The following is a 23,443-nucleotide window of genomic DNA, read 5'->3' as shown; positions in this document are numbered from 1 at the left end:
TCCAACCTCCCGCGTGCGCTCACCGGCCATCAGCTTCGTGTTTCCCCGCCGGCCCACGCTAGCGCGAGACTCTTGCTTTATTCGCGCGCCCTTTGGCTCTGCGACAGAAAAAGAGCACGGAGAGCGACCTGTCAGCCTCATTCCTCACGGCAGCACGCCATCTTCCGCGTCTTCGAGAAGCAGGGCGAGGCCTTGCGCTTGTCCAAGCGCTCACACGACTACCTTCCCTTCACAGCATCGCGGCTGTCAGACATCACAGGCTTCGCTTTCGTAATTGCCCTGCGTCCCGGTCAACGCCTTCATACACTTTAAACCTCGTTCCTTTGTACGGCGCTGGCCGGTCGACCTCCTCTCCGCGTTTCGTTGATGAACTCTGGCCCGTCCTGCCCGCCCACTATGTCTATCGACGCTTTGGAAGATATATTCTTCAAACGTTCATGACCTTTGTATTTTCGCGCATTACTACTGCATCCTCTGTACTCGCATTCTTGATGCGACGATAAGCAGGGCTATGCCAGTAGTCCACCAATACTCGCCACTTCCCACGCCCATCCAGCGCGCTACCATTGTGAACTCGAGTCTGCCTCCTCAGGCTGTGAATAGCACCCAGTCTGTTCTTGTCGTGTGTGCCTGGCCTGTGAGCGGCCAGTACGGGCCTGGATCGAGAATCCTGTACTACGCTCTTGTAGCGGCCTGCGTTCTTGCCAGACGACAATTATGGCTTCGAGACGCATGTCTGGCCGCTGCGCTTCTCTTTCCAGCCGTTGCCGCGATACACGGCATCGTGCTGGCAGCAATGCATGTTGACAATGCCGTCGACATGGACATTTATGGTGCCTTTCAGCTGTGCGCCATAGGCATCTTGACAGCCCCGCCAACCGTTCGACTCAGCAAAACGTATTGGAACCAGGTCCAAGGCCGAAATGTTATTTTTGTCTGGACAACTCTAATCCTAGCAGGTGAGATTAATGTTTTTTTTTAATTCTTATATTTTTTCCCGATTTGTTTTGAGGCACTGATCGCGCGCTGGGCACGCAGCAAAGCTGGATATGAGCTGGCATACTGCTCCATCCAACTATCTTCTGGCTCTCATGTAGACATGCGCTATTGATCTTGACTTCTCCTACCGCTAAATGCTCGCGTTGCAGCTAATCTCAACTAGGCTTACTTAGCTTGACTGTGGAGTTCTATCGAACATCACCTAAGCCTTGCGAGGGTCTTGCGTCAGGTAGCCCATTCCCATGGGGTCAAGACAATGCCTGCGGATTGACTTGTTCAGTCAATGATGGACCTTTCAGTCCTGCCAGACAAGACTCCGCGAACAACATCTACGTCATTCCGATCCCTCAACGCATCACCTTTGGAATGGGCACACTCTTTGCAGCTGCTTGCTGCGTTCCTGCTGTGCTTTCCATCATCTCAATATGGAACAAGATCATTGCAGACAATCGGGCGAAGAAAAAGAGGCTCCAGCAAAATGCGACCAGTCGGCGTGAACAGCTGAACCGAGAATCCATTGACCGAACCAACAAGATCATCCAGAGCCTGCTAAGTGTAGTGGAGATCCCAGTGTTCGCCGGTGCTGTCATTGCCTTGGTTATTCTTGGGGAGTTGAACTTTTGGAGTACACAAGTCAACTACATGACAGAAAGAATCGCTTCGATCGGCCAGTGGGCTCCAATTGCAGGCACAGGTTAGTAACTTTTGGCTCTCAAGTCCTTGAAATATGGTCACTAAATCGTTCATCTTCAGGCTTGGCTGTTGTTGGTGCTCTGGCACTTCGTATAACTGAGATGATTCAAAAGCACGATGGAGATACTGCTCCTCGTTCTTCTCTATCTAGCTATGAGGAAGAAAAGAGAAGGCCTACCATCGAACTACACGGACCGGACGATAATCCTGTTCACGTTGAACCCAGTTATGTCGCTGACAGTGGCCGCTTTGTTGAAGAACCAAGGAGCATGTCGATCAATGTACCTGAGCTTGTTCATGTCAAGGAAAGCACCGACCACGTAGAGCATGCTGTGTGCACTTCGTCGGACTTGGATCCGGATGAACGGTTACACCACGTGGAGACATACGCCAGCGCAAGCACGAGTGCTAGCCGAAGCAAGGACGCCGGCCGCAGCAAATTCGCTAGCATAGTCGCGAAAGTCACGGGGAGCCCTGGGCTCGATCGCGACGAACTAATATTCCAGGCTGCGAAGAAGGAGCTGCCTGAACTTCCCGGTGAGCGCAACCGCAACCCAATGCTACAACAACAGATAGAACGATTCGGTCGACACCGGAGCTCGTTTGGAGCCTCAAACGCCCCAAGCCTTTACGGTGAAAGCAATCCCAGCACATCAAGAGACCCATCACCTTTCCCGAGTCCGAATATGCCACATCGAAATAGGACTCTTCCAACATCACATTCAGCATCCCGGACGACATCGAGCCCGTTGCCTGGGCCTAGAGTCAACGCCGGCGAAGCACAGGCATCACGGACAACACGTGATAGGACCGCGTCAGAACCATTTGGTCCCCACGGTGGCGCGTCCAGCAGCTCGCCACTCGGTCGAAGCATGACCCTTGAGGTGCCACAAATGGGTCGAGGAAAAGGTAGATGGCCGTAAGTCGCTCCATGTTCACCTTGTCCCAGTCACGATATGGCCTCATTTTTTTTTGGCAACGTCCCCCTTGAAGGCACGCTTTGCAGACAAAACGCAAGCGTTTCCACGCAAAAAGAGCTAGTGCGGCAACGCCTCTTTGTCTAGAGATAAACAGAACTCCACAGCAGCAAAAGCTACTGGGGGTCTATGCCGCCGCGCGGATCCTGACGTGTCAAGACTCATTCCTTGATTTAGACATAGATGGGAGTGGGAAAAAGGATTTACCTTTGATCTTTATTTTGAAGAGATGATGTTGAATTTTGGGTCATACCATCTTCTGTGTAAAGTAGCGGGAGTAACTGACATTGATCTCGTGTACATGTACTTTATTATGACTAGAATTGAGATGCATCTCCGGGCTTTACCCTCGGTCAGGACGATTTTTAAAAGAGTAAACAGGCAAGTTTCAACTCTCCAAATGTTTGAGCCTCGTTGGTGAGAATCTTTTGAACGTCACTGGCTTTTATTAAAGGACTACATATGTATTGTTTGGAGAGGGAGCAGGGGTTACGTCATTTCACTATATATAACTTATATGACTACATATAAATCTGTGGGCCAGTTCTTAGCCAAGCCGTCGTGCCGTGGTTGAAGCAGCTGCAATTACAGCTTTGTCACATCGCATGCAACACACCCAAGGCCCTAGACTTCACGACACCTGTCCACAGGGATTCATCATGAATTCATTAAAAAAAAAACTTTTTTCCTAAAAGAAAAGGAGAGAACGAAAAGGAAAAAAAGACGAACCTCATACCTTGTGAAATTTAAATAGCCGTAAGAGCGAATCAACGTAAAACTGACGATTCCAGGCGCTAGGTTAAGGAGAGGATTGCTAAGACAACGACGGTTTTTTTATTTCCCTTGTAAGCGAGAGACATGGAGACAGGAACTGCAAAAAAAAAGCAATTGCGGGAGAGTTCTCAACTTGAACCGAAGAGATCGACATCGACTGTCGCTAGCGGCAAATTGTACGGAGCTTGAGCCAAATGGCTAACGGAGTACATTCAATTGCTACGAAACGCTTCCTGCCTGTCGATTTGAGATGGATCACGGCACATGTGACCCCTCAAGCTCCGGCGTCGCGAAGTATTCCGGTCTGTTGGGGGTTTCGCCGAGCGTCATCTGGAAAGGGCCCTCTGGTAGCTCGTTCTCGGGAACGACGTGCTCGCTGTGGGCCTCCTGTGGTTCTGCTTGACCCCAAGGGAGTTCCGCTGGTAAAACTGTGCCGCCCGGCGAGAGCAACGCGTCCGCAGCGGGAGTTGGCGGCTTCGGTCTCGTGATGTGATCTTCTCTCCAGGCGATGTTCCACATGTTCACGAAGCGTTCCGCCTGCGGTCGAGGGCTTCGACCAGAAAATTGGATTCGAAGCCAGAGCGGAACTTTGACCGGAGGTACCATTTGCGCAGCCTCAAGCTCCTCTTCCGTGGGGTCCGCGGGCAAGTAATTCTCGTCCCTTGCGTCGAGTCTTACGTTCTCGCTCTGCATCCTGGCCTCATGGAACCGCAGCACCGGATATTCGACTTGGTGGACGGAAATGGAGTTTGCGGGAAAGGATATGCTGTGGCGATATGGCCATTCTTTGTCTTGCCAGAGCAAAATGCACACATTACGCGCCATACCGCGATCGTGACCCTTTTCTTTGTGTGGGTGCCTATCCGACCATATGACATCGGTTTCGAAGTATACCAGCAATGTTTTGTCTCGCAGATCGGACATGAACTGAATACCGAAATCCTCCGTTAAAAATCTGTACGAGGGTAAGAAATCGTCTTCGAAATCTGGTCGGTCATTTTCATAGTGCACGACGTGATGTGGATTGCCGCTGAAGAAGACTTCGAATTCCCTTCTGGCATGTATGGAATGTTGGATCCCTGGAATTGATTCGCGCGGGACGGTATGCACAACCTTTTGTGAATTATAAATGCTGTCCCAATGTACTAAACGCGAATTATCAACCAGCTTAATGCATCGCCATGATTGAAGATAGATATCCACTTCCTGTCTCACACCCGCATTTAACGTCATTCTTGCGGTTTGGGACGGCAAGCTCGACATAGGCAACGGAGTAAAGCTGGTTGCGCTACCGCCAAGTCCCACGGAACTAAAAGGAGAGGTGAACGGAGTGGACATGCTCGGTGAAACAGAGATCGATGACGTGGAGCCTTGCCTGACAGCTCTAGGGGAGAGATTGTAGTAAGAACCATGCTGGGATGTGGTTGGTGATAGCGTTGGATACAAAACGCTGTCCCGCCTTTGACGAAACTCCGACGTATTCGTTGTCAAATGTTGACTCTCGTTTGTGAGCTCGAGCATTATCTGCATAAAAGTTGTGGACGAGCCCTCGAAGATCATGCGTGTTGGAATCCGAAATTGGCGAGCTGTTTGACCAACCCGTCTATTCATGACTTGCCAGATTGCCTCTACCATGCTTCGAAGCGGTTCCAGATTTTCCGTTGCACCTGGAACATGAATCGCTCTATTACGAGCCCGCTCATACATCGATCGAAGGCGCAGCAGCTTTCGATATATGACCTCGAACGGCTCATCTTCGCTCACGCCGAGATGAGCCGGGCTTCGACCTGCCGCCGCAGGCCCAAATTTGCTGGGCTGCAACAGACCTTTTTGGATACAATCTCTTTCATACTTTGTGAGAGTATCACCGCTGTTTTCGTTGTCCAGGATCACTGAACGACGAAGCGCTTTCAGGACAATGTAGGTCAGGAGTTTGTTCATGTCAAGCTGTAGCTCATATTCGAGCGCCTTGCACCTTTTAATATTGTCTGGGTTCTCATGATTTAGCGGGGATGACGGGCTCGAGTCTGTATTTCTGCGTCGCCAAACCTTCAATACCAGATCCTTGGTTTTCATGGCGATGCCAGGCGACTCAACATGCTCGACGCTCCCTTTCTTTGATCCATTGCCGAGAAAGTCTTCAAGGAATGTCTTGCACGTCTCGACTTTGCTCGCGAAAGAGTTCCTCTGTGGCAAAACCTCACGATACTCGTCAAGAACAACAGCGACATCCTGAAGAACGGTGCAGTAATGACATAAGGTCTCCAGAAGATTCTGGATAGGGGTAGGATAATAAGCTTTGCCGTGTTCGTATCTTTCCACGATTTTTTTCCCTTCTCTGGCGGCCTCAGAGAGAGAGCTGACAGTGGTGATGGTGTAGACCGGAACCATTGTCGTGTCCTCTTCAGCGATGGTAACAACCTGGGGCTGCTGTCTGCGCGTGCGCGAACTCTGTTGCGCTATTGGTCAGTTGCGAAAAAGAAGATCCGCGAGCGAGGCTTCGTAACGTACGGGAAAACGCATGTCTCCAGATCTCCAAGCTTTCACGCACGCAACAGAAATACTGTTTTCTGAGCACTGGATCACGCGCTTGATCGGCCGCGGGATGACTTTTCGACCTGCTGCGCCTCGGTGAAGGGATGGACGGCTTGTGGGATTGCTGGACTGGACATGCAACACGTGTGGTGAACTTGCAGTAGGCTACACCATATGAATCCCCAACCCAGTCAGCCACCATCATTTTATTGGCTGTTAACGCCTTTAAATTGCCGTCGGCACTCCTCTTCAGACGCTTTATTTAGGACGCTGGTGGGAGGTTTGCTCGCTATGGCGTTAGCGAGGCGAAGCCCTCGTTCTGCCTTATACGATGTCGAGTATGTGACCCTTTCGAGCCCCTCTGCCAGGCTTTGAGCATCGTTCATCTTTTTCTGTTTACTGTGGTTTGCTGCAAAAGAGAGTGGGCAGTCAAACGATCCCAGAACCGCCCTCTGGAAAAAGCGTTCATCAAAGTTTGGCATGTCCAGCAGCTCCTTTGAAAAGAAAAACCGCGGCTTTCTTGGGCCTAGAAGCGAGGCTCTTGCGACAAATGAACTTCGGGTTGGTGTATAGATCCATTACCAATTACTTCTGTTAAGAATTATCAGGCGCGTGAGGAGCTTCGCCTAGATATCGACGGAAATGGTTTCAACTGGCACGTCTGGGTACGTGTTACGACCTTGTATTCGTTATCTTTTTGCTGAATTTTTAAGGCCGTGGCCGCCTCCGGCTTCTTCACCGACAGCTATAATCTGTACGTCTGGTGACCATCGAGTAAGCAATTACAATCCACTAATCTCATAAGCTTTGCGACGAATGTGATCCTGCCGTCAATTGCCTACGTGTATTGGCAGACGGATGAAAATCCGTGGCGCGAGACATTCATCAATGCAATGACTCTTGGCGGATCTGCTATCGGGCAGCTTTTGTTCGGTATTCTGGCAGACGTGAAAGGAAGAAATAGTCTGTACGGAGTTGAGCTGGTGATTGTGATTTTTTCAACCATAGGAGTTGCTTCAGCCAGCTCAGGAATAGGCAACAACATGTCCATTCTTGCTTGGTTGGTAGCCTGGAGATTTGTTATGGGAATTGGCATTGGAGCAGAGCAAGTACCAACCTACATTGCGGACTCCACGTTTTTTCTCTAACGCCGACAGATATCCTTTATCAGCTGTTATCTGTTCGGAATGGTCCTCGACAAAAGCAAGAGCTCGGATGATGTCGGCGGTGTTTTTTATGCAACCTGTAGGTCAACTGCTAGCACAACTTGTTGGGCTCTGGGTAGTCCTTGGGCGGAAGTCACACCTTCAATCCCACTGTAGCAACGACGAGTCTAACCAGCTGTGTCGCGCCGAAGTCGACCGAATTTGGCGGATTGTAACCGGCGTTGGCGCCGCTCCAGCTCTTTTGGCGATCATATTTCGCTTCTTGATTTGGGATGCAGGTCTATACGTCTGGGAAGTCAAACAGGACATCCCTCGAGCCATTCGCAATTCGCAAAATGTTTATCCCAACATCCGGGCGAGAGCCGAATTAGGGACAGCGCGACTTATGAGCGGATGGAACGTGGAGCAGACCGAGGAGGAGTCAATGCCAATACAGTTTTCCCGAGAAGACTTGCGATATTATTTCATTGAGCAGGGCAACTGGAGATATTTAGCAGGTACCTCGATATGCTGGTTTCTTCTCGACTTCGCGTAATGCTATTGTCCCATTTACCTGCGCAGCCTGCTTACAGAGCTTAGGTTTTATGGACTCGGGATGAACAATCCCCGAACCATAGCAAAGATATTCGCGAACGCTCCAGTGAACGAGAACATCATCATCCCGAGCTGGAACACAAATCCACAAGACCCAGACGCAACCATATATGACACATTGAAGACAAATGCGGAGAGGAGCATATACACGGTATGCATCGCATCGCTTGCCGGTAGCGCTCTTTTCATCTTCTTTTCGAACTACATTCGACGTCGCAATTGGCTGATTGGCTCGTTTCTCGTCCAAGGCTTGGTATTCATCATTTCTGGTGGCACTTTCTATGCAGTCTTCCACAAGGGCAGTCACTTCGAGACGGTGGCCCTCGTTGCAATATGTCATTTTCTATTCAACTTTGGTGAGCTAAGTAAAAGCACAAACAGACAATCTCGGTGCTAACAGCAAGTCTAGGCGCAAATACACTTACCTTCATGATCCCGGCAGAGATTTTCCCGTCAACATATCGCTGCACCTGCCATGGAATATCAGCTGCTTCTGGAAAGATTGGCAGCATTGTCGTCTCACTGGTTTTGCGCAAGGTCGGCGTTGGAAGCGATCCAAACACAAACGCGTTAGGATACGTCTTCATCATCTTTGGCGTGGTCATGGCGATCGGTGCGTTCTTTGCGTGGGCGTGGATCCCCGATGTGCAAAATGGACGCGAAGAGGAGGGAGGCCTATTCAAGTTCCTTAAGCCTTTGCAAAACAAAACACTAGAAGAGCTTGGAGAAGGTTTGGCGCGAGCAGATCAAAGCGGGCAACGGATCGGCTTTCGCAACAAACTCCTGGGGTTGAAAAGAAGAACGTTTCGAAAGGGATCTGTATACACTAGCCATGTTGAGATGTCATAAGCTTTCCCGCGCGGAAGTCGAAGCTGCACACAGCTTATCTTGACGGAGGAGTCAAAATGGTATGCAAAATATCGAATGTACATATCAAGAATCCCGGTAGTTCCTACTGTTTTATCACACGAATTCGCTCTGCCTCCACTGAATTGATGCCTTAACATGAATCACTTTTTCGCGAGCTGCTCGTGAAGATCTTCTCTGACTACTACCAACCACAGTGTTGTCGGCGATATTTTCAATCTGACGCCGCTTTTTTCTTCTTTCGCCAAGCTCGCGTGTGGGCGGCTTGCTGTGCTCGGCCCAGCAATTGGATGCTCATCTTGCTCAACCGATGACTTCTTCTCGACCGGAAATCCAGACGGTGACAGCTGAGACTCCACCTCCACATTTGACTTTGACACCGGGTCATTCCGAAGCTCAACGCCTTCAATAAGATCTCGCAACGCTTTCATCACGTTTTCGGGATCGTCTGACGTTGCATTCACCGCGTCTAGTATATGATGTGTAGGCACGTGAACAAGATCTGCCAGGAGCGCGGTGTTTAGTATGTGAGCATGCAGTCCTCGCTTGTGAAACCAGTCCTTGTTCGCAGCCTGAGCGTACGCCTGCACCCGCTCAAGAGGTGTTTTGGGATTGGCACCTGCAGCGACAGCGGCTCCTGGCAACGAAAACACGCTACCGACGACTTTGGTAGCGGTACCAAGACTCAAGCCCACCGCGCCGCCAATGACACCGCTAACGACACCGATGGGATTGCCACGCTTCGCTTGGTAGCCAATCTCCTTGACCGTATCCTTAAAGTTGGCGACGACCTCCTTGCCGAACTGTTTCGGCACACGACCGACGGAGGCGGCGATGTCGCCGGCATGGCGCACGGCTCTCTTGCCCACCGTATCGGTCAGGAAAGCTGACACGGTGTCCAGAAAGGAGTACCAGCTGCTCGCTGGGATGCCATAGTTGAGCAAAATTGGGGCGTACGCCGGCAGAAACGGAGAGGATAGATCAGCCCATTGTTGAGGGATGGCGATCGGCCGTTGGATCGCTGACGGTGAACTGTAGTCCGGCGGTGATGCTTCATTGGTCAAAGGAAAATTGAACGGCTGTGATACTGTGGGCCCAATGGTTGGTGTTGCGCTTGCTCCAGTTGATTGTGGATAAATGTTTGAGGGTCCGGGAGTGCAGTCTTGATATGAGGGCAACTCGTCATCGCGGTCAAGTGAGTTCTCTCGGTCGTAATTCTGCCCTTGCTCTTGCGTCTGAGCGTGCGCCTTTGTATCTTTGTGCTTCGAGTCCATAGCTTATAGTCTGAATCAGAATCTGCCCATTTTCCCGATATCTTGGAGTTTTCTATGATTATATAGAGACGAAAATGCTCCCGTGAGGCTGTGCACACAGTACGATGCTTTGAGTCGGGGCTGTGTTCAGTCGTCGTCGAATGCACCACAAACAGTTAGCGTCTATGGTGACGGAACGGTTTCATATGAGCAGGCAGCAATTTTAAGAGATCGATGAACGTCATCGCATATCTCTTAAAATATGCAGCTCTGTTCTTCAGTGAAAATCGAAAGGTGAAGAGCAACAATGCTTCTGTCAGTCCGAGCCTTGTGTCCTGAGGAGCGCACTTTTCAGTACTTCCGCAGACCGATCATTCGCTCCCAAGAATGTCCTTGCCCCAGCTAACACAGAGGGCATTGAAGGCTATTCAATCAACGTTTACCGTCTCCTGCCTTTCTCAAGAGACGATTCACTTGTATTCGCTAGTTCCTGAATGGTGCAATGGCGTAGTTGTCACCAAGGCAGAGAGAGAGAGATAAAAGGCGGACCTAAAAGCACGAAGAGCAAGTTCTGATAAAAAGGCTGCTGCATTCTCGCAAATTTTCTGAAAGATGAAGTATTTTGTTCCCGAGCTTCAGTTCAGGCCCCTGTCAAACCATAGACTCTCACGGGAGGGCCGTCGAAATCTGCTTCTTACCGAAGGCCTGCGCTTCGCACCAGGCGGCTGCGAAAAGGGCTTCGGCTTCGCTCTTCGCGCCCCGAATTCGAAGTCCTCCCTCAAAGACTCTTGATATATCTCTTCGATGCTGGAAAATATGTCGTGGTACCACCAGTGGTTGCGGCCCGTCCCAGAGTCCTTTCTCGCTCGTGAGGACTGGCTTCTGATCTTCTCATCCTCTGCGTCTGCTGGGGGATCGCGCTCGGCAAACAAGTCTGCGCGTGCTGCTTTCAGAAATTCATCATACTCGGCGCGAGACTTCGAGTCCAACAAACACTCGGCAGCATCCTTGATTTGCTTAAACAGAGCTTCATCGCCGCCTTTGTCAGGGTGGTGTGCCAGCGCCAGCTTTTTGTACCTGTGCTTGATTTCGCGCGGAAGTGCTGAAGGCAAAACACCGAGCGTCTCGTAGTGCGATTTTTCCATAGGATAATGAGACGTCATTGGGGTTTGATATCAATACATGTTGCACTTGACCTGGAGCTCAGAAGAATCGTGAGAAGTGGCTTTAAAGCTCGGCTTACTAAACATGTGGAAAACGAAGCCGCATGAAGGCGTACGCAAACACGCAACACAATCTACTTTGTCATATCTGAGCTCTAGGACGACCTGTTGAGAACTTATATCTAAATTTTCAATAGATCATAGCTTACGATTGCCGCTTCTATAAAATCTTCATCGCCAGTCGTTCGAACAGCGCATCCACTTTCGTGAATAACTCTGATATCGTGAACGGCTTGGCTATCACATCATCCATACCGCTTGACAACGCAGCAGAGATCTGCTCTTCCCTTACATTCGCGGTAACAGCGACCACAGGGATATGACCATCCACTTTACCGTCATTCTCCATTCCTCTGATCCTCCGAACACAGTCTAAGCCATTCATCCTAGGCATTTCTAGGTCCATGAGGATAATCGAAAGTTCTCTGCCATCTTCTAGGCTGCAATATTTCGTCTTTTCCAGGAACTCTAGAGCTTCGATACCATCGTTTGCAACACCCACGTTGCACCCATACTTCTTGAGTTGCTTTACCAACACTTTTTGGTTAATTAGATTGTCTTCGACTACTAAGACGTGTAGTTTTGTTGAATCAAAAGATTTAGTGTCTGCTTTTGCGGGCAGTGATGCTGAAACCGAGCTCTTACTTCCAGCCTCTTGTCGTTGAGATGGAAGGTACTGAGATAATTTGGTAAGAGGCTCGGGCGAAACGTGACTGGCTAACTTGGGGACATGAGCTGCCTGCGTTCGACGAACTTTGATATAGAATCCGAATGTGCTTCCATGCCCAGCTTCCGATGCGACACCGATCGACCCTCCATGCAGTTCACAGAGTTGCTTACAGATAAACAGCCCTAGCCCGCTCCCGCCGTACTGAGCATGGGTCCTTGGCGATGCTTGTTTGAATCGCGCGAACAAAATCTGTTTTTGTGATGAAGTGAGTCCGACGCCTGTATCTTGTACACGGAAGTGCACATAGAGATCCTCCCCATCTCCCCAATCTTCCCCATCCGTCACATTCTCGTTTTTCCTTTTACTGGCCGGAACTAAGGTGAATCCAGGTACGATGGGTGACGTGGGAGGGAATTTAGATCCACCAACAGCGACAGTGATGACTCGATTCTCGACCTCCGACGTAAATTTGATTGCATTTGTTAGAAGATTGAGCAAAATTTGACGAACGCGACTCGGATCCAAGTTTACCCAGTCAACATTCAACTCTTTATACGAGTTATCGGTATTAAATTCGAGCTTTATATCCCTAGCCTGGAGTTCGGAGTCAACCATCTTGACAGAATGTCGAAGGATTTCAACTGGTTGCGCTGGGGTTGGAGTGATAAGAAGCAGGTTTGAGTCGAGCTTCGATATCGTGAGAATATCGTCCACAATGTTCTTTTGATGCTGAACACAGAGACTGATCGTACGAGCTGCATCGATGCAGTTATCCAACGTAACTCTCGAGGGTGGCGACTCCGTCGTGATGTATCTCTCGAGGGCGCTGCATATGTCGTCTGCGCATTGCAAGATAGCACTAAGCGGATTTCTCATCTCGTGTGACGTGATGTCAATAAACTCATTTTGCTGCCGCCTAGTCTCTTCCGCTTCGGCTAGCCTCCGGTTCTGCAAACCTTCTGCCCATTTGAGGTGTGAGATGTCAGTGATACAACCCATGATGGATCTCAGAGAACTGTCAGCGGCGAATTCAGGAGCGGCTGTGAACAAGACCCAGGTAGCAATAGGGTGTCCATCTGGATCAACAGAGCGACTCCCTTTCGCGGAAAGTTGAATTTCGCCGCTCCATGGCACATGATCATCCACGAGTTGCGACCATCCGTGGTCCATTACGGATCTGCTACTTTCCTCCACAAAATTTATCCAGGACATTGGCTCGATGTCGTCCTTTTCCAACCCTGTCATTTCGTAGAATCGGTCGTTCGCTTCCCGCATCACGCCCTGAGGTGTCACTAAGAACATTCCCAGAGGCGACAATTCCGTCATTCTTCGCATCCTGTCAGTCTGCAGCGCAAGTTGTTGACTGAGCTTTTCCTGTTCGAGAGCAGCGGCTTCTGCAGCGTCTCGAGATCTGCGAACTTCCTCCTCGAAAAGCAGGATGGATGCTAGCGATGTGGCAAGCGCTCTATTAAGCATATTTACGAAAGATTGGTAGCTTTCGTCGTATGGGCGCCGTGGATTCATGCCAATCAGGAGAAATGCCAGTACCTGATCCCCGTTTGTGGGACGAACCGGAAAGATAACAGCGTCTTGGCAAGGTTCACCAAATCCACGCCATTCTATACCTTCAAGAAGTGATAATGGGAGAGTGCCATCACGAGCGTGAAGAAGAGTAGGCTCTCGTGTACGCATTGCTTCTCGAAACGATGGAATGAACCCTTCTAAGCTCCTCTTCAGATCAAGTTGTGGTGGAGCCGCAGGATGTCCGGGGGGTACAGCAATGGACCCTTCGAAGTAACAAGACTTCATCGATATTGTGCTTCCTGATGATATCGATGAGTGGTCTTGATCCTCGCTGTCTGCCACGCTGTACAATAGCGCAAATGGTATGTCCCAAATATTTTCGTCTAGACCCTCTAGGACTCGTTTCCAGTACTGCTTCACAGACTTGGCGCGGGAAGTGCATTCACCAAGTCTGTTGATCGTCTGCATCATGCGTCGATGGCGCTCCATCTGCGTGGTCTCAAAAGGTGCGTTGTAAAATCCTAAGATTTTGTCCGTGTTGCCGTATAAAGGGGTCCAAGACCAGGAGAAAAATGTCTCTTCGAGCAATCCGTATCTTTCTATAGGCAGATAATCATTTTCTCTGCGGACTGAGAGACCCGTTCTCGCCATTTCAGCCATGAGGGGGGCAACGCCTTCCCAAAGCTCGGAAAACTCTCCAGAGAAACCTGTGCCCATCAGCGCAGGATGCTTGTTTCCGGCAACTTCTACCACGTAAGCTTCGTTGTATATCATTGTGAGATCGCTGCCCCAAAGTCTGAAATCTCGTATTAGTATAGCTTAGTTCGGGCAGGGCACGAACGCGATCATAAGACTACCGAAAACAGCGATATACGTACACAGAAATGGGATGCGGGTTGCTCATCGCAAGATTGACAATCTGTCTGAATTCTCTAGACCAGCTGGACATGGGCCCCAACGGAGTTGCCCCCCAGTTGATGCTGCGAGCAAACTTCATATGTTCGGTTAGATGACCTTTAGGATTCTCTGCCGTCCAATCCGCACACGCCTTCTCAGGGACTGACAGTATGATGGACTGGGTTTGTCGGGAAGAATTCCCACTTGAACTCTCACCGGATGTTTTTGAAGCCTTTGTAAAATTAAGTCTTTCAGCTTGTTTGGACGATGCTAGCGTTTGACCTGTGTAGGACCAGGATGTCGCATCTGATGGGTTCACCGACACCCTGTCAGACGATTGGCCTTCAGACTGCTCCGTTCTTTGTCTTTCGGAAGAAGAAAACGACCCAGAAGCAACCTCTATCGGTCCTCCAGATGCAAGCGTGCGCGATGGCACATTCTGTTTCCACAGCATATTACCAGAAATGAGACGCCATCGCCTCCTAATGGTGGATCCAGTCCACAGGAGGTCTTCAAACTCATGGAACAATGGGTATATGTCTTTCGAATCATCGTGTTTCGTAATGCCGGTAGCCCAGACTTTGAAGTCTTGGTACGCGCGAGAGCCAGAGGAAGAAGACGTGTTGGTCAGGATCTCTGCGCCTGTGATAACGTCAAACAGACGCTGATGCAGTCGCAAGGCTGAATTGGAGAAGACAGGCTTGAGGACGCTCCCGCGATTTGGAGATTCGTCGGCATCAGGGTCAAGATCGATGATAAAAGATGGGCGAGAATCCTGGTCAAGCAATTCACGCACGGTTAGCTGATCCAGTTCGCGGGCTGGATCATCCATGGCCACAAAGCTTGCACGGTCGCCAGAGATCACATACAAAGCCTGCACACTCTCCGTAGCTGCATGACGACAGGGCACGGCTGCGAGTGTGCGAAACTTCGTGCTTTTGCCGTTGCGCAAATGTATGGGAAAGTTTGTCGATTTTTGCAGCAATCCGGTTCGAAGCGCTCAGCCCGAGAAATGCCCATGAATCGACTAGCCCATGACGAGGTTTGGGGCGCATGTGGAGTCGCCCCCGATCGATGCTGTTGGTGCCGATCGAAGCACAGAGCATGTCAACTCACTTGAGCTAACTCAAGCTCGCAGTTTGCAAGCTGTGAATTACGTTCGAACAATAGAGTTCTAGCGTGCTGCAAGATCGCCAGGCAGGCACTCGGCACATTGCCTTGATCGAGCGCAGGTTTGAGATCTCGCTAGACCGCTCCCGCTTGGAGAATCAGCACAATGTACGACATTGGACAAGCTACAACATTTGATGGCCTCCCAGCCGACATCTCGTCCAACGCTCCTGAAGGCATTCTTTGGCTCAAGTCATTTTGGACAAGCCTCGACAGCCTCGACACGTCCGCTTCCCCACCATTGACCGCTGTGGTATCGCCAGTCTGTCAATTCCGCGTTAATGGGTCTGAGCCGCGAGATCTCAACCACATACAGGAATCTTTCTCGCAGCGTTCTCAATTCCTGAGCGAGTTTGGACACACAAAGTACCCTGTCAAGGTCATTGATGTGGATCTTGGAAACGGAAAACGGTTGCTCAGCGTGCAAAGTACAAGCGTGTGAGTAGAAGGAATCGTTTCAGATTGCCGTCTCGCATTCTCGCTAACTGTCCATCTAGATCCGTAATTAAAGCGGATCCAGACCAGACAGAACTCAGAGTAGCTGAGTCGACTGTCATAGAGCTTGAGACATACGAGGGGAAGCTTCTGGCGACGAACGTAGTCTCTTACTTGGATCCCATGCCAGTGTTGGCCAAGATGCAAGAAGTCACGACAATTCCTCAACCCTGAGCTATGGGCAGCGAGGCAAAGTAGGATAACAGCATGGAAAGGGTTGAAGTATTCAGTCATTTCGTATCATGTGATATGCACCGTCCTATCTAGCTGTAGACTATTCCCAGAAACGTGCGGATTAAAATGAAAAAGAAAATGCAACTATGCATTCTCAAACTTGTTAATCAAAGATCCAATGTAAGGCAGGATCTCGACCGTGAACACGTCTCCAGCTTTCAAACTTAACTTGGGCTTCTTGAAGACACCGACACCAGCAGGGGTGCCTGTTATGATCAAAGTACCGGCTTTGAGAGTGGTATCTTCAGAAAGATGAGAGATAATCTTAGGGACGCTGAAGATCAGGTCACTAGCAAGAACGGTTAGATCCAATACTTTCGAGGTCCTGCGATACGTACTCAATGCCACAATCCTGGACGACTTGACCGTTGTGTAAGCCTCTCAAGTGTAACTTGGCCGGATCTGGGATGAGTTCGGGGCTAACAAGCACCGGTCCTTCAGATTATGTTACCAACAATGAACTGACACCAGGCAATTGAGCATATTTACCGATGGGACAGGCGCCATCAAAGCTTTTTGAATGACTCCACTGCGTTGTTGCGAATTGAGCCGTTCGAGAGCTGACGTCATTGGAGGCGGTGTAGCCCAGAATGTAGTTTGGAGCGTCGGCTTCCGACACGTTCTTGCAGTCCTTGGATATGACGACGGCGAGCTCGCTCTCGTAGTCTCCCGAATCGTCCCGCTGGGTAGCCTTGGGCAGCGGCACCGGCGCCGGCCACGGATCGCCCAGACTCGTCTCTGGCTTCATGAACACAGACGGAATCTTGGGAATCTCAAAGCCACATTCTGCTGCGTGCTGCTTGTAGTTCAAACCTATGCACCGGATCGTCCCAACTTCTGACTGCTGGAGCGGCGAGAGCACGCGATCCACCTCGGCTTCCTCGCCCGTTGCGTTCCCCGGGCTCAACACAGACGACCCGCTGAAGACGGTGGCCGTGACAGGCTGGCCTTTGTACAGCGCAGCTCCGACATCTTGGATATCTGGCGATGGCTCGCCGATCAAAATCTTTGACGCATTGCCCTTCGGAACAAAGCGAATCAGTCCTGTGGGAAATCGTCAGCACGACAGTGCCCTTGCAATAGAAGAAGTTGTCTTCTCACGTTTCCAGGCTGCCATGTTTGTTGTTTTCAACGGTGCGCGAGGTCGATATGTCTGCACAAAGAAAGCCAATGGGCGGCGACAGCTACTATTTGGCTTGATTAATAACTGTAGAGACGCCTTCCGGAACTGAGGGGGGGCTACGTCCCGGTCCACGGAACTTTTCCACGGCACGTTTTGTTGCGAAGAACGGACTTTCGGGAGAACAGGCTTTGCTCCGCATGCGCCAACAACGACAAATTTCCACTTCCAGCTTGCCACTGAACAAGTCTCGGAATACTGTAGATTCGCAAGATTGACAATTCTTTCATTTCAAAATTGTGTTGAGTCATGGCTATACACTGTACCTGTACCTTGACGAGAGTCCGTCAAAGCTCATGAGATGATTCTCACTCGAAATGAGGTGCTAACGCGAACGGATTCACAAAACCGGGCTCAAATGCGTGTATGCTATCAAACTTCTGCGTGGCTCCTACAATATTACTGGCTATGTCCAAACTCAAATATTCCTTTTAATAATAGTAACAAAGACTCGAACAACCTGTCCACTAGCGGATGTTCCGTCGGCAGTAAAGTACGGTTTTCGAAATGTGCTCGCGGCATACAGCTGGAGATTCAACGCCGAGAATACCCAAACACAACGCGCCAACATGAAAAGGGGGTAGATTTTGGTCTACTCTACAGATGGGATCAACGGCCGAAGCGCCATCCCGTAGTCGCCCGCATTCGGCGTCCGCAAGCAGGTATGAATGTGAAACTTTTTCGGCTCCGTGTTGTTCAGGAAAACACCCGAGTGATGGTCGAACTCGACGACAATCACTGGGTTTTGGATCCGGTAGTAGAACGGATCGCTATCGCCGTAGCCCCCGATCCACGAGAAGTAGGTCTCGCTCTCGAAAGACAGAATATGCCTCAGGCGCAATTCCCTGGCCTTGTTCGGCAGATACAGCAGGTACTCGTTGAGGATATTTTCGACCAGTTTCTTCTGCTCGGCTGTCATGTCAGCCATGGTGATGCCTTCATAGGGCACGACTCTGTTGTCACGATACGCGCCACACAGGTGACGCTGGTCGTCCCTGTTCCACCTTCCCGGTGGCATGGCAGGATCGTGCATCAGTTTGTATATCTGAGCCTTTTGCTGAAGCTCGGGCGACAAGGATTGCATGAGCTGCAGCCCGAAGGCTTCTTCGTTTCGCAGAATCGTGGTCCCCGCATACGGACCGTCGTCGATCTCGTTTGGTTCGGCGCCAGTAAACCAAGGCGAGATGACTATCTGGCGTTGGTAGAAAAAGATATTCAAACATAAGTGGTGACCGTAGAACTGGTAGCCCCAAGGCCGTGTGGTCGAAGGGCGACCAAAGAGTACAAAATTGTATGAATATTCATTCATAATCTTGCGGGCCTGCACCAGCTCTCCCAGGAAATGATTGATTCGCATGGCAGAGACAGCCTTGTGATATCCTTCTGGCGAGAGCGTGGCTTTCAGGATGGCAAGAATCGCGTCTCGAATGTGAACGTCGACCTCGTCCATTCGAAGTCCTTTCTGGCTGAGATAAAACTCGGGATTGGACCATGTTCGCCATTCGTGCGAGTCGATGTGGAATGATATCTTTTCAACTTGCTCTCGACTTAGCAAGGTCTTCAAATCTTTCACCGCTCGCACAATCCGCTCGATTGGGACCTCCTCATCCTGCAAGGTGAACAAACCATCCCTTACACGTCCTTTTTCGTAGTCAGCCAGGGCCTTTCTTTTACGCAGAGATAGAGGAACGCACCGTCGTTCGTCACGCCCTTATACGGCTCCTGCAACAGATCCCTCCAATGCGTGTACAAGTTGAACAACCAAGGTGGGTTCTGGTGAACGAGAAGATCGTTCGCGTGCGCATATGCATCATTTTGTCGAGCAGCTATGAACCTAGGCTGGTTGAGATCGGGAAGACATGATCGAAACTCGCCAGTTGGCTTAGTTGAAACTTTGGTGGCGACTTCAAGACCCGTCATTGTATGTGAACAACGTAGTCGAATTGCCGAGAATGACCAGCGTTGGCTGTCCTCTTTCCAGAATCACAGGTTACCCGCTTAAGCACGAGTTAAACGAGTTTTATACCGAGTCTGACGATTCAACGTCCAGTGGTCCAATGGTTCCCCGGACTTTCCGGAGTGTGTAAGCACCCCGCAAAATCATCTCGCCATTGGCGCGGGTAAAGTCCCGTCGGGAAGGTTGCAGTTCATTGGTCAGATTTTTTTCGGTCGACAATGCATACAACGATTCGTCGTCCCGTTTATTTTCCAGAGCCACGAGTTGGTGAAGCATCGGCTTCTGCACGATGTCTTAGCTGCTACTTTGTTCAACACTGATCTCTTGAAATTAGGCCAAACTCTAGTTTTGTTCTGTGCATCCAAGCGCCACGTAAACAAGAGAGAACATAGTCTGCATTGACTATAACTTTGCCTTGCTATCACCACCATCTTGAGAGCATCTTACTCACGTGACGGACCAACTCTCGGAATACAATCGGATGTTCCGAGATCTTTTCTGCCGGGAGAGAAGCAGCACATAGCGAAGCCAAAGCACGAGATCTACCGTTAAAGCTTTACGATTGTTCATTTTGCGATCACGTAGATGGCGAACTCATCTGCTTTCCAGTGAATAATTCAAGGTTCGTTCCATATGGCGGCTGATTTCTTTGCGCCTCCACACTTTGATACTAGACCTATCGGCTCCACTCGTCTTTAAAGGCAGTACATGTTGGCTTCGGCGCACCAAACATATATGCCAGCTTTTGATAACTTTCGATATACAGAATTAAATATGGTTTGTCGATCCTAGGAACTATTTGTCACGTGTTAACTGTCTTAGGTCTCATCAGCTCCCAAGCTAGACATCATCATTGTTGGTGCTGGCCTCAGCGGCCTAGGAGCAGCCATATCATGTGCACTTGGTGGCCACTCTGTAAAAGTGCTTGAGGCAGCTTCGCAAATAGCTGAGGTGCGTTTCGCCAATACTCTACCGCTGAACCATACCTAAGACATGTGAAGGTCGGCGCAGGACTCCAGATCACGCCTAATGCTTCCAAGATCCTTCAGCACTGGCAGCTCCGGTCTTCGTTTTGGGAAGCCGGGGCCGAACCCACCAAGTTGACTGTGCATCGATATGATGGAAAAGTGCTGGCCCACCAATCGACATTCAGCGAAAAAATTCGATCGCGGTATGGAGCGCCGTTCATTGACATGCATCGAGCAGATCTGCAGCAAGCACTCGTTGCCAGAGCTAAAGACTTAGGCGTCCAGTTCTTCCTTGGGGAGCGCGTAGATGACATCGATTTCGAATCCACAACCGTGAGGACCGTGTCTGGCAACTCTTACTCTGGCGATCTGATAGTAGCTGCTGATGGTCTGTGGTCGAAATGTCGCGAGTTGTTTCTCGGACGCAAAGATGAGCCGCTACCAACCGGGGATTTGGCGTACCGTATCGTCCTTTCCGCCAAAGATATTGAGGATGAAGCACTCCGGAGCTGGATCCGCAATCCGGAATGTCACTTTTGGATTGGTCCGGAGTCTCATGTAGTAGGCTACTCGCTGAAGGGTGGAGAGCAATTCAACCTCGTGTTGCTATGTCCAGACAACCTGCCTGAAGGACTTGCACGGCAAGCAGGTTCGCTAGATGAAATGCGAAAGCTTTTCGAAGGCTGGGATCCTGTCCTCACGAGATTCCTCTCCTGCGTCAAGACCGTGGATAAGTGGAAGTTGATGCACCGTGAGGAGATGGAAAGCTGGGTCAACGAGAAAAGTAATTTGGTCTTCATGTACGTGGGAAGTCACATGTCTTCAATATTCCTCCCTAACAAGCCCCAGTGGAGATAGTTGTCACGCGATGCTGCCTTACTTAGCACAAGGAGCCAACAGTTCGCTTGAGGACGGAGCTGTACTAGGTCTTATCCTTGGTAAGATATCTGACAAGAGCCAGTTGGCTGGTGCACTGCACATGTACGAAAATCTACGAAAGAAGAGAGGCGAAGCAATCGTTCGAGAAACATTCAAACAAGTACGTAATGAGCTCTGCTTTACTCGGAGGCCATTGAACGACTAACATAATCTGCCAGCGCCGCGACTTCCATATGCCAGATGGCGCAGAGCAAGAAGCCCGAGACCGAATCTTTATGTCCAGGTTCGAGAAGGAGGATGAGACCAACGAACCCTTCCCCAGTCGTTGGACGTGTCCCGTAGTTCAGAGATGGTTATACGGCTATGACGCAGTTAGAGAAGTAGAAGAGGCTGTGGCGGCAAACCCGACTTTTCAATATTAAAGATCGGTAGTTGATGCAGCCAGAACTGCACGTTAGCGATAGGAAATACCACGCGTACCACATTTCCATCAACATTGATTTCGTAGCCGAATCTAAAATTCGTCGAGTGTATAGACGCAAACGATGTGGACTTAAAGACGGCCACAACCTTGTGTACATAGTAGAACGTGACTGAGATTTCCACCGAGCACATGCAAATAGAAGACAAGTAAGGATGATGACCGTATCAACTCGCGCCGCAAACAAGCAATTCACAACGCCTGCACGAACTCCAGGACTTGAGGCGAGAAGGAAAATGAAGCACGGGTATCCTTCCCATGCAAATGTCTTCCCCATAGCTATGCCCGCCCGAACTCCTCGCTTGATGAATAGCAGACCAGTGGAGGCAAGGAAAGGTATATGACTCGACGTCCTCGCAAAAAAGCTTCACGCTTTGTCCAATGTCTCCTCATCATCACCCTCGCTCCCGCTTGCCTCGTCGTCCACTTCCATGTCCTCGTCCTCGAAATCGCTGTCACTTCCTCCAAAATCCAACTCCTCCTCGTCCGAATCGCCCCAGTCGTCCATGTTGAAGCTAGGCTCGCGGACTGTTTTGTACGCATCTGCGGCAGTGGGCATCACATATCCCTCGGGAATATCTGCCTTGCTTGCCTCCAGATCGCGTTTGACCATCTCCTTGTAGGCCTCCGGGTCTTTCCTCAGCATCACACCGGCGTCCACGTTGGCCGGCGAACTAACCTCAGCGTCGTCTAGGAGGCTGAGCACGGAGATAAGTACGGACTCGACACGCTGGGAGGGGTTCCAGCGTTCAGCAGCCGATTCACCAGACATTTCGTCCTCGCCGGGCTGGTGCAGAATCGAGATGCACAGCCGGCCGTCCGGATAGATGTTGGGGTGGAAGAGCGGACGCAGGAACTTGAATGTAGGAGGTGAGTAGGGGTAGTCGCGAGGAAATGTCATCTTGGCTTTGAAGTAGCCGCCGTAGTAGAGCGAGTCTGGGTTGAGGACGATGAGGGCGACGTTCCATTCGAAAATCGACTCGTTGACGAGCTGAAGTCCGGCCAGTTAGCGAAACCTCTTGATGAAAAGGAAACAAAATGTCGGTACCTCAATATTGGTCCATTTTTCCTTCTGAAGCGAGCGGTACTCGTTCATGAGCACCCTCTCAGCGGTTGCCATTGTGTTGGAAGGCGATGTGATCTCGTGTCTGAGGAGGGGTGGATGCAGCGGAAAGCACTGCGCAAGCGGGCGGTTTACAAGAAACAGAAGGACACCGGTGGCTAGCAAAGGGTACGAAGGAGACGAGAGCGAACCAAGTAGAGAGAGCGAGTTGGTTATCCACGCAACGAAACGAGGTTGCGAGGCGTGAGACTGGAGCTTTGCGTGATGCAAGTCGATCCCCGGCGAAGTCGGAGTCGGCGGCAGAGAGAGGCTCAGATCTGGGTTTTGAACTGCGCGTCGAGAACTAGAACTACAAGGCGTCACTGCTGGCAAAGCGAACTTGTCATTGCCTACCGCAGCACAACCTATTGACTGCGAAACGAGCAGCAAAAACCTTGCTTCTTCCTATGGTCCCTGCGCAAGGCGCTCTTGCGAGTGGGCGAATGTGTGGGAGCGGGCCCGTCACTGAGATGTGCTGTGTCACCGGCAGAGTTCCAGCCGTTCTAATCGATAGCGATTCTCGATCTTGTCTCTCGCCTCGCTTCGGCGGGTCGGTCTGATCGCGAACGTTATGCTTTTCTGCGTTCAGCTATTCCGGAGCTCTCTTCTTGTCGGCGGAGAAAGGGGGCCACGCCATGATATATTCACACAGACTGTCGAGGGATTTGTCCAGGCAGCAAGGAAAGTATACGGAGCGCCGACGCCCCCCACAGATGATGGTGGTGGCGCATCGTGTTGCCTTCGGTCGCTCGTTTCCAAAATCAATGATCCCCCATGCCACTGGCCTCAGTTCCAGCAAGACAAG

The 23,443-nt window shown here is 50.5% G+C and overlaps 11 protein-coding genes across 11 annotated transcripts; 4 read left to right on the top strand and 7 right to left on the bottom strand.

Annotated features, from left to right (window-relative positions):
- The first annotated feature begins 212 nt into the window (after positions 1-212).
- PV09_07728 (uncharacterized protein) lies at positions 213-3,042 on the top strand. The gene is made up of 3 exons (XM_016361534.1): positions 213-959; positions 1,163-1,693; positions 1,753-3,042. Exons 1-3 carry the CDS (start codon positions 512-514, stop codon positions 2,613-2,615), a joined length of 1,842 nt encoding a protein of 613 aa, XP_016210613.1. The 5' UTR covers positions 213-511; the 3' UTR covers positions 2,616-3,042.
- Positions 3,043-3,698: 656 nt separating this feature from the next.
- PV09_07727 (uncharacterized protein) lies at positions 3,699-5,834 on the bottom strand (the record flags this gene model as incomplete). Its single annotated transcript, XM_016361533.1, has 1 exon — positions 3,699-5,834. One exon carries the CDS (start codon positions 5,832-5,834, stop codon positions 3,699-3,701), a length of 2,136 nt encoding a protein of 711 aa, XP_016210612.1.
- Positions 5,835-6,458: 624 nt separating this feature from the next.
- PV09_07726 (uncharacterized protein) lies at positions 6,459-8,587 on the top strand (the record flags this gene model as incomplete). Its single annotated transcript, XM_016361532.1, has 7 exons — positions 6,459-6,539; positions 6,587-6,643; positions 6,692-6,732; positions 6,784-7,083; positions 7,136-7,675; positions 7,724-8,094; positions 8,148-8,587. 7 exons carry the CDS (start codon positions 6,459-6,461, stop codon positions 8,585-8,587), a joined length of 1,830 nt encoding a protein of 609 aa, XP_016210611.1.
- On the bottom strand, positions 8,546-10,129 carry PV09_07725 (uncharacterized protein). The gene has a single exon (XM_016361531.1). The coding sequence runs from the start codon at positions 9,877-9,879 to the stop codon at positions 8,749-8,751; it is 1,131 nt and encodes a 376-aa protein (XP_016210610.1). The 5' UTR covers positions 9,880-10,129; the 3' UTR covers positions 8,546-8,748.
- A 364-nt stretch (positions 10,130-10,493) lies between these two features.
- Positions 10,494-11,021, bottom strand: PV09_07724 (uncharacterized protein; the record flags this gene model as incomplete). Its single annotated transcript, XM_016361530.1, has 1 exon — positions 10,494-11,021. One exon carries the CDS (start codon positions 11,019-11,021, stop codon positions 10,494-10,496), a length of 528 nt encoding a protein of 175 aa, XP_016210609.1.
- Positions 11,022-11,163: 142 nt separating this feature from the next.
- PV09_07723 (uncharacterized protein) lies at positions 11,164-15,131 on the bottom strand. Its single transcript, XM_016361529.1, has 2 exons — positions 14,154-15,131; positions 11,164-14,071 (listed from the first exon to the last, which is right to left on the bottom strand). Exons 1-2 carry the CDS (start codon positions 15,002-15,004, stop codon positions 11,242-11,244), a joined length of 3,681 nt encoding a protein of 1,226 aa, XP_016210608.1. The 5' UTR covers positions 15,005-15,131; the 3' UTR covers positions 11,164-11,241.
- A 152-nt stretch (positions 15,132-15,283) lies between these two features.
- On the top strand, positions 15,284-16,196 carry PV09_07722 (uncharacterized protein). The gene is made up of 2 exons (XM_016361528.1): positions 15,284-15,780; positions 15,840-16,196. Exons 1-2 carry the CDS (start codon positions 15,449-15,451, stop codon positions 16,009-16,011), a joined length of 504 nt encoding a protein of 167 aa, XP_016210607.1. The 5' UTR covers positions 15,284-15,448; the 3' UTR covers positions 16,012-16,196.
- On the bottom strand, positions 16,046-17,337 carry PV09_07721 (uncharacterized protein). Its single transcript, XM_016361527.1, has 4 exons — positions 17,173-17,337; positions 16,561-17,115; positions 16,410-16,506; positions 16,046-16,360 (listed from the first exon to the last, which is right to left on the bottom strand). The coding sequence occupies exons 1-4, from the start codon at positions 17,186-17,188 to the stop codon at positions 16,156-16,158; spliced, it is 873 nt and encodes a 290-aa protein (XP_016210606.1). The 5' UTR covers positions 17,189-17,337; the 3' UTR covers positions 16,046-16,155.
- Positions 17,338-17,599: 262 nt separating this feature from the next.
- On the bottom strand, positions 17,600-19,332 carry PV09_07720 (uncharacterized protein). The gene is made up of 2 exons (XM_016361526.1): positions 18,946-19,332; positions 17,600-18,892 (listed from the first exon to the last, which is right to left on the bottom strand). Exons 1-2 carry the CDS (start codon positions 19,169-19,171, stop codon positions 17,844-17,846), a joined length of 1,275 nt encoding a protein of 424 aa, XP_016210605.1. The 5' UTR covers positions 19,172-19,332; the 3' UTR covers positions 17,600-17,843.
- A 400-nt stretch (positions 19,333-19,732) lies between these two features.
- Positions 19,733-21,549, top strand: PV09_07719 (uncharacterized protein). The gene is made up of 5 exons (XM_016361525.1): positions 19,733-19,985; positions 20,031-20,159; positions 20,210-20,976; positions 21,026-21,215; positions 21,274-21,549. The coding sequence occupies exons 1-5, from the start codon at positions 19,917-19,919 to the stop codon at positions 21,475-21,477; spliced, it is 1,359 nt and encodes a 452-aa protein (XP_016210604.1). The 5' UTR covers positions 19,733-19,916; the 3' UTR covers positions 21,478-21,549.
- Positions 21,299-23,121, bottom strand: PV09_07718 (uncharacterized protein). Its single transcript, XM_016361524.1, has 2 exons — positions 22,585-23,121; positions 21,299-22,527 (listed from the first exon to the last, which is right to left on the bottom strand). The coding sequence occupies exons 1-2, from the start codon at positions 22,654-22,656 to the stop codon at positions 21,904-21,906; spliced, it is 696 nt and encodes a 231-aa protein (XP_016210603.1). The 5' UTR covers positions 22,657-23,121; the 3' UTR covers positions 21,299-21,903.
- Positions 23,122-23,443: the final 322 nt, after the last annotated feature.

Source organism: Verruconis gallopava, assembly GCF_000836295.1.
Source record: "Verruconis gallopava strain CBS 43764 unplaced genomic scaffold supercont1.32, whole genome shotgun sequence".
Taxonomy (NCBI): domain Eukaryota; kingdom Fungi; phylum Ascomycota; class Dothideomycetes; order Venturiales; family Sympoventuriaceae; genus Verruconis; species Verruconis gallopava.
Note: the sequence above shows the minus strand (reverse complement) of the source record. Positions and strands in the feature narration are given on the sequence as shown.

What these genes read in the sequence shown, in the direction of transcription:
- PV09_07728 (XM_016361534.1), top strand. Translation starts at nt 512, where the DNA reads ATGCCAGTAGTCCACCAATACTCGCCACTTCCCACGCCCATCCAGCGC. An exon ending in GACAACTCTAATCCTAGCAG is followed by an intron (nt 960 to 1,162) that starts GTGAGATTAATG and finishes AATCTCAACTAG; the next exon opens with GCTTACTTAGCTTGACTGTG. An exon ending in GGCTCCAATTGCAGGCACAG is followed by an intron (nt 1,694 to 1,752) that starts GTTAGTAACTTT and finishes GTTCATCTTCAG; the next exon opens with GCTTGGCTGTTGTTGGTGCT.
- PV09_07725 (XM_016361531.1), bottom strand. Translation starts at nt 9,879, where the DNA reads ATGGACTCGAAGCACAAAGATACAAAGGCGCACGCTCAGACGCAAGAG.
- PV09_07723 (XM_016361529.1), bottom strand. Translation starts at nt 15,004, where the DNA reads ATGGATGATCCAGCCCGCGAACTGGATCAGCTAACCGTGCGTGAATTG. An exon ending in AACCCGCATCCCATTTCTGT is followed by an intron (nt 14,072 to 14,153) that starts GTACGTATATCG and finishes ACGAGATTTCAG; the next exon opens with ACTTTGGGGCAGCGATCTCA.
- PV09_07722 (XM_016361528.1), top strand. Translation starts at nt 15,449, where the DNA reads ATGTACGACATTGGACAAGCTACAACATTTGATGGCCTCCCAGCCGAC. An exon ending in AGCGTGCAAAGTACAAGCGT is followed by an intron (nt 15,781 to 15,839) that starts GTGAGTAGAAGG and finishes CTGTCCATCTAG; the next exon opens with ATCCGTAATTAAAGCGGATC.
- PV09_07721 (XM_016361527.1), bottom strand. An exon ending in TGATGGCGCCTGTCCCATCG is followed by an intron (nt 16,507 to 16,560) that starts GTAAATATGCTC and finishes CATAATCTGAAG; the next exon opens with GACCGGTGCTTGTTAGCCCC. An exon ending in GTCCAGGATTGTGGCATTGA is followed by an intron (nt 16,361 to 16,409) that starts GTACGTATCGCA and finishes CGTTCTTGCTAG; the next exon opens with TGACCTGATCTTCAGCGTCC.
- PV09_07720 (XM_016361526.1), bottom strand. Translation starts at nt 19,171, where the DNA reads ATGACGGGTCTTGAAGTCGCCACCAAAGTTTCAACTAAGCCAACTGGC. An exon ending in TAAGGGCGTGACGAACGACG is followed by an intron (nt 18,893 to 18,945) that starts GTGCGTTCCTCT and finishes ACTACGAAAAAG; the next exon opens with GACGTGTAAGGGATGGTTTG.
- PV09_07719 (XM_016361525.1), top strand. Translation starts at nt 19,917, where the DNA reads ATGTTGGCTTCGGCGCACCAAACATATATGCCAGCTTTTGATAACTTT. An exon ending in GATATACAGAATTAAATATG is followed by an intron (nt 19,986 to 20,030) that starts GTTTGTCGATCC and finishes TAACTGTCTTAG; the next exon opens with GTCTCATCAGCTCCCAAGCT. An exon ending in CAGCTTCGCAAATAGCTGAG is followed by an intron (nt 20,160 to 20,209) that starts GTGCGTTTCGCC and finishes AGACATGTGAAG; the next exon opens with GTCGGCGCAGGACTCCAGAT.
- PV09_07718 (XM_016361524.1), bottom strand. Translation starts at nt 22,656, where the DNA reads ATGGCAACCGCTGAGAGGGTGCTCATGAACGAGTACCGCTCGCTTCAG. An exon ending in AAAAATGGACCAATATTGAG is followed by an intron (nt 22,528 to 22,584) that starts GTACCGACATTT and finishes GCCGGACTTCAG; the next exon opens with CTCGTCAACGAGTCGATTTT.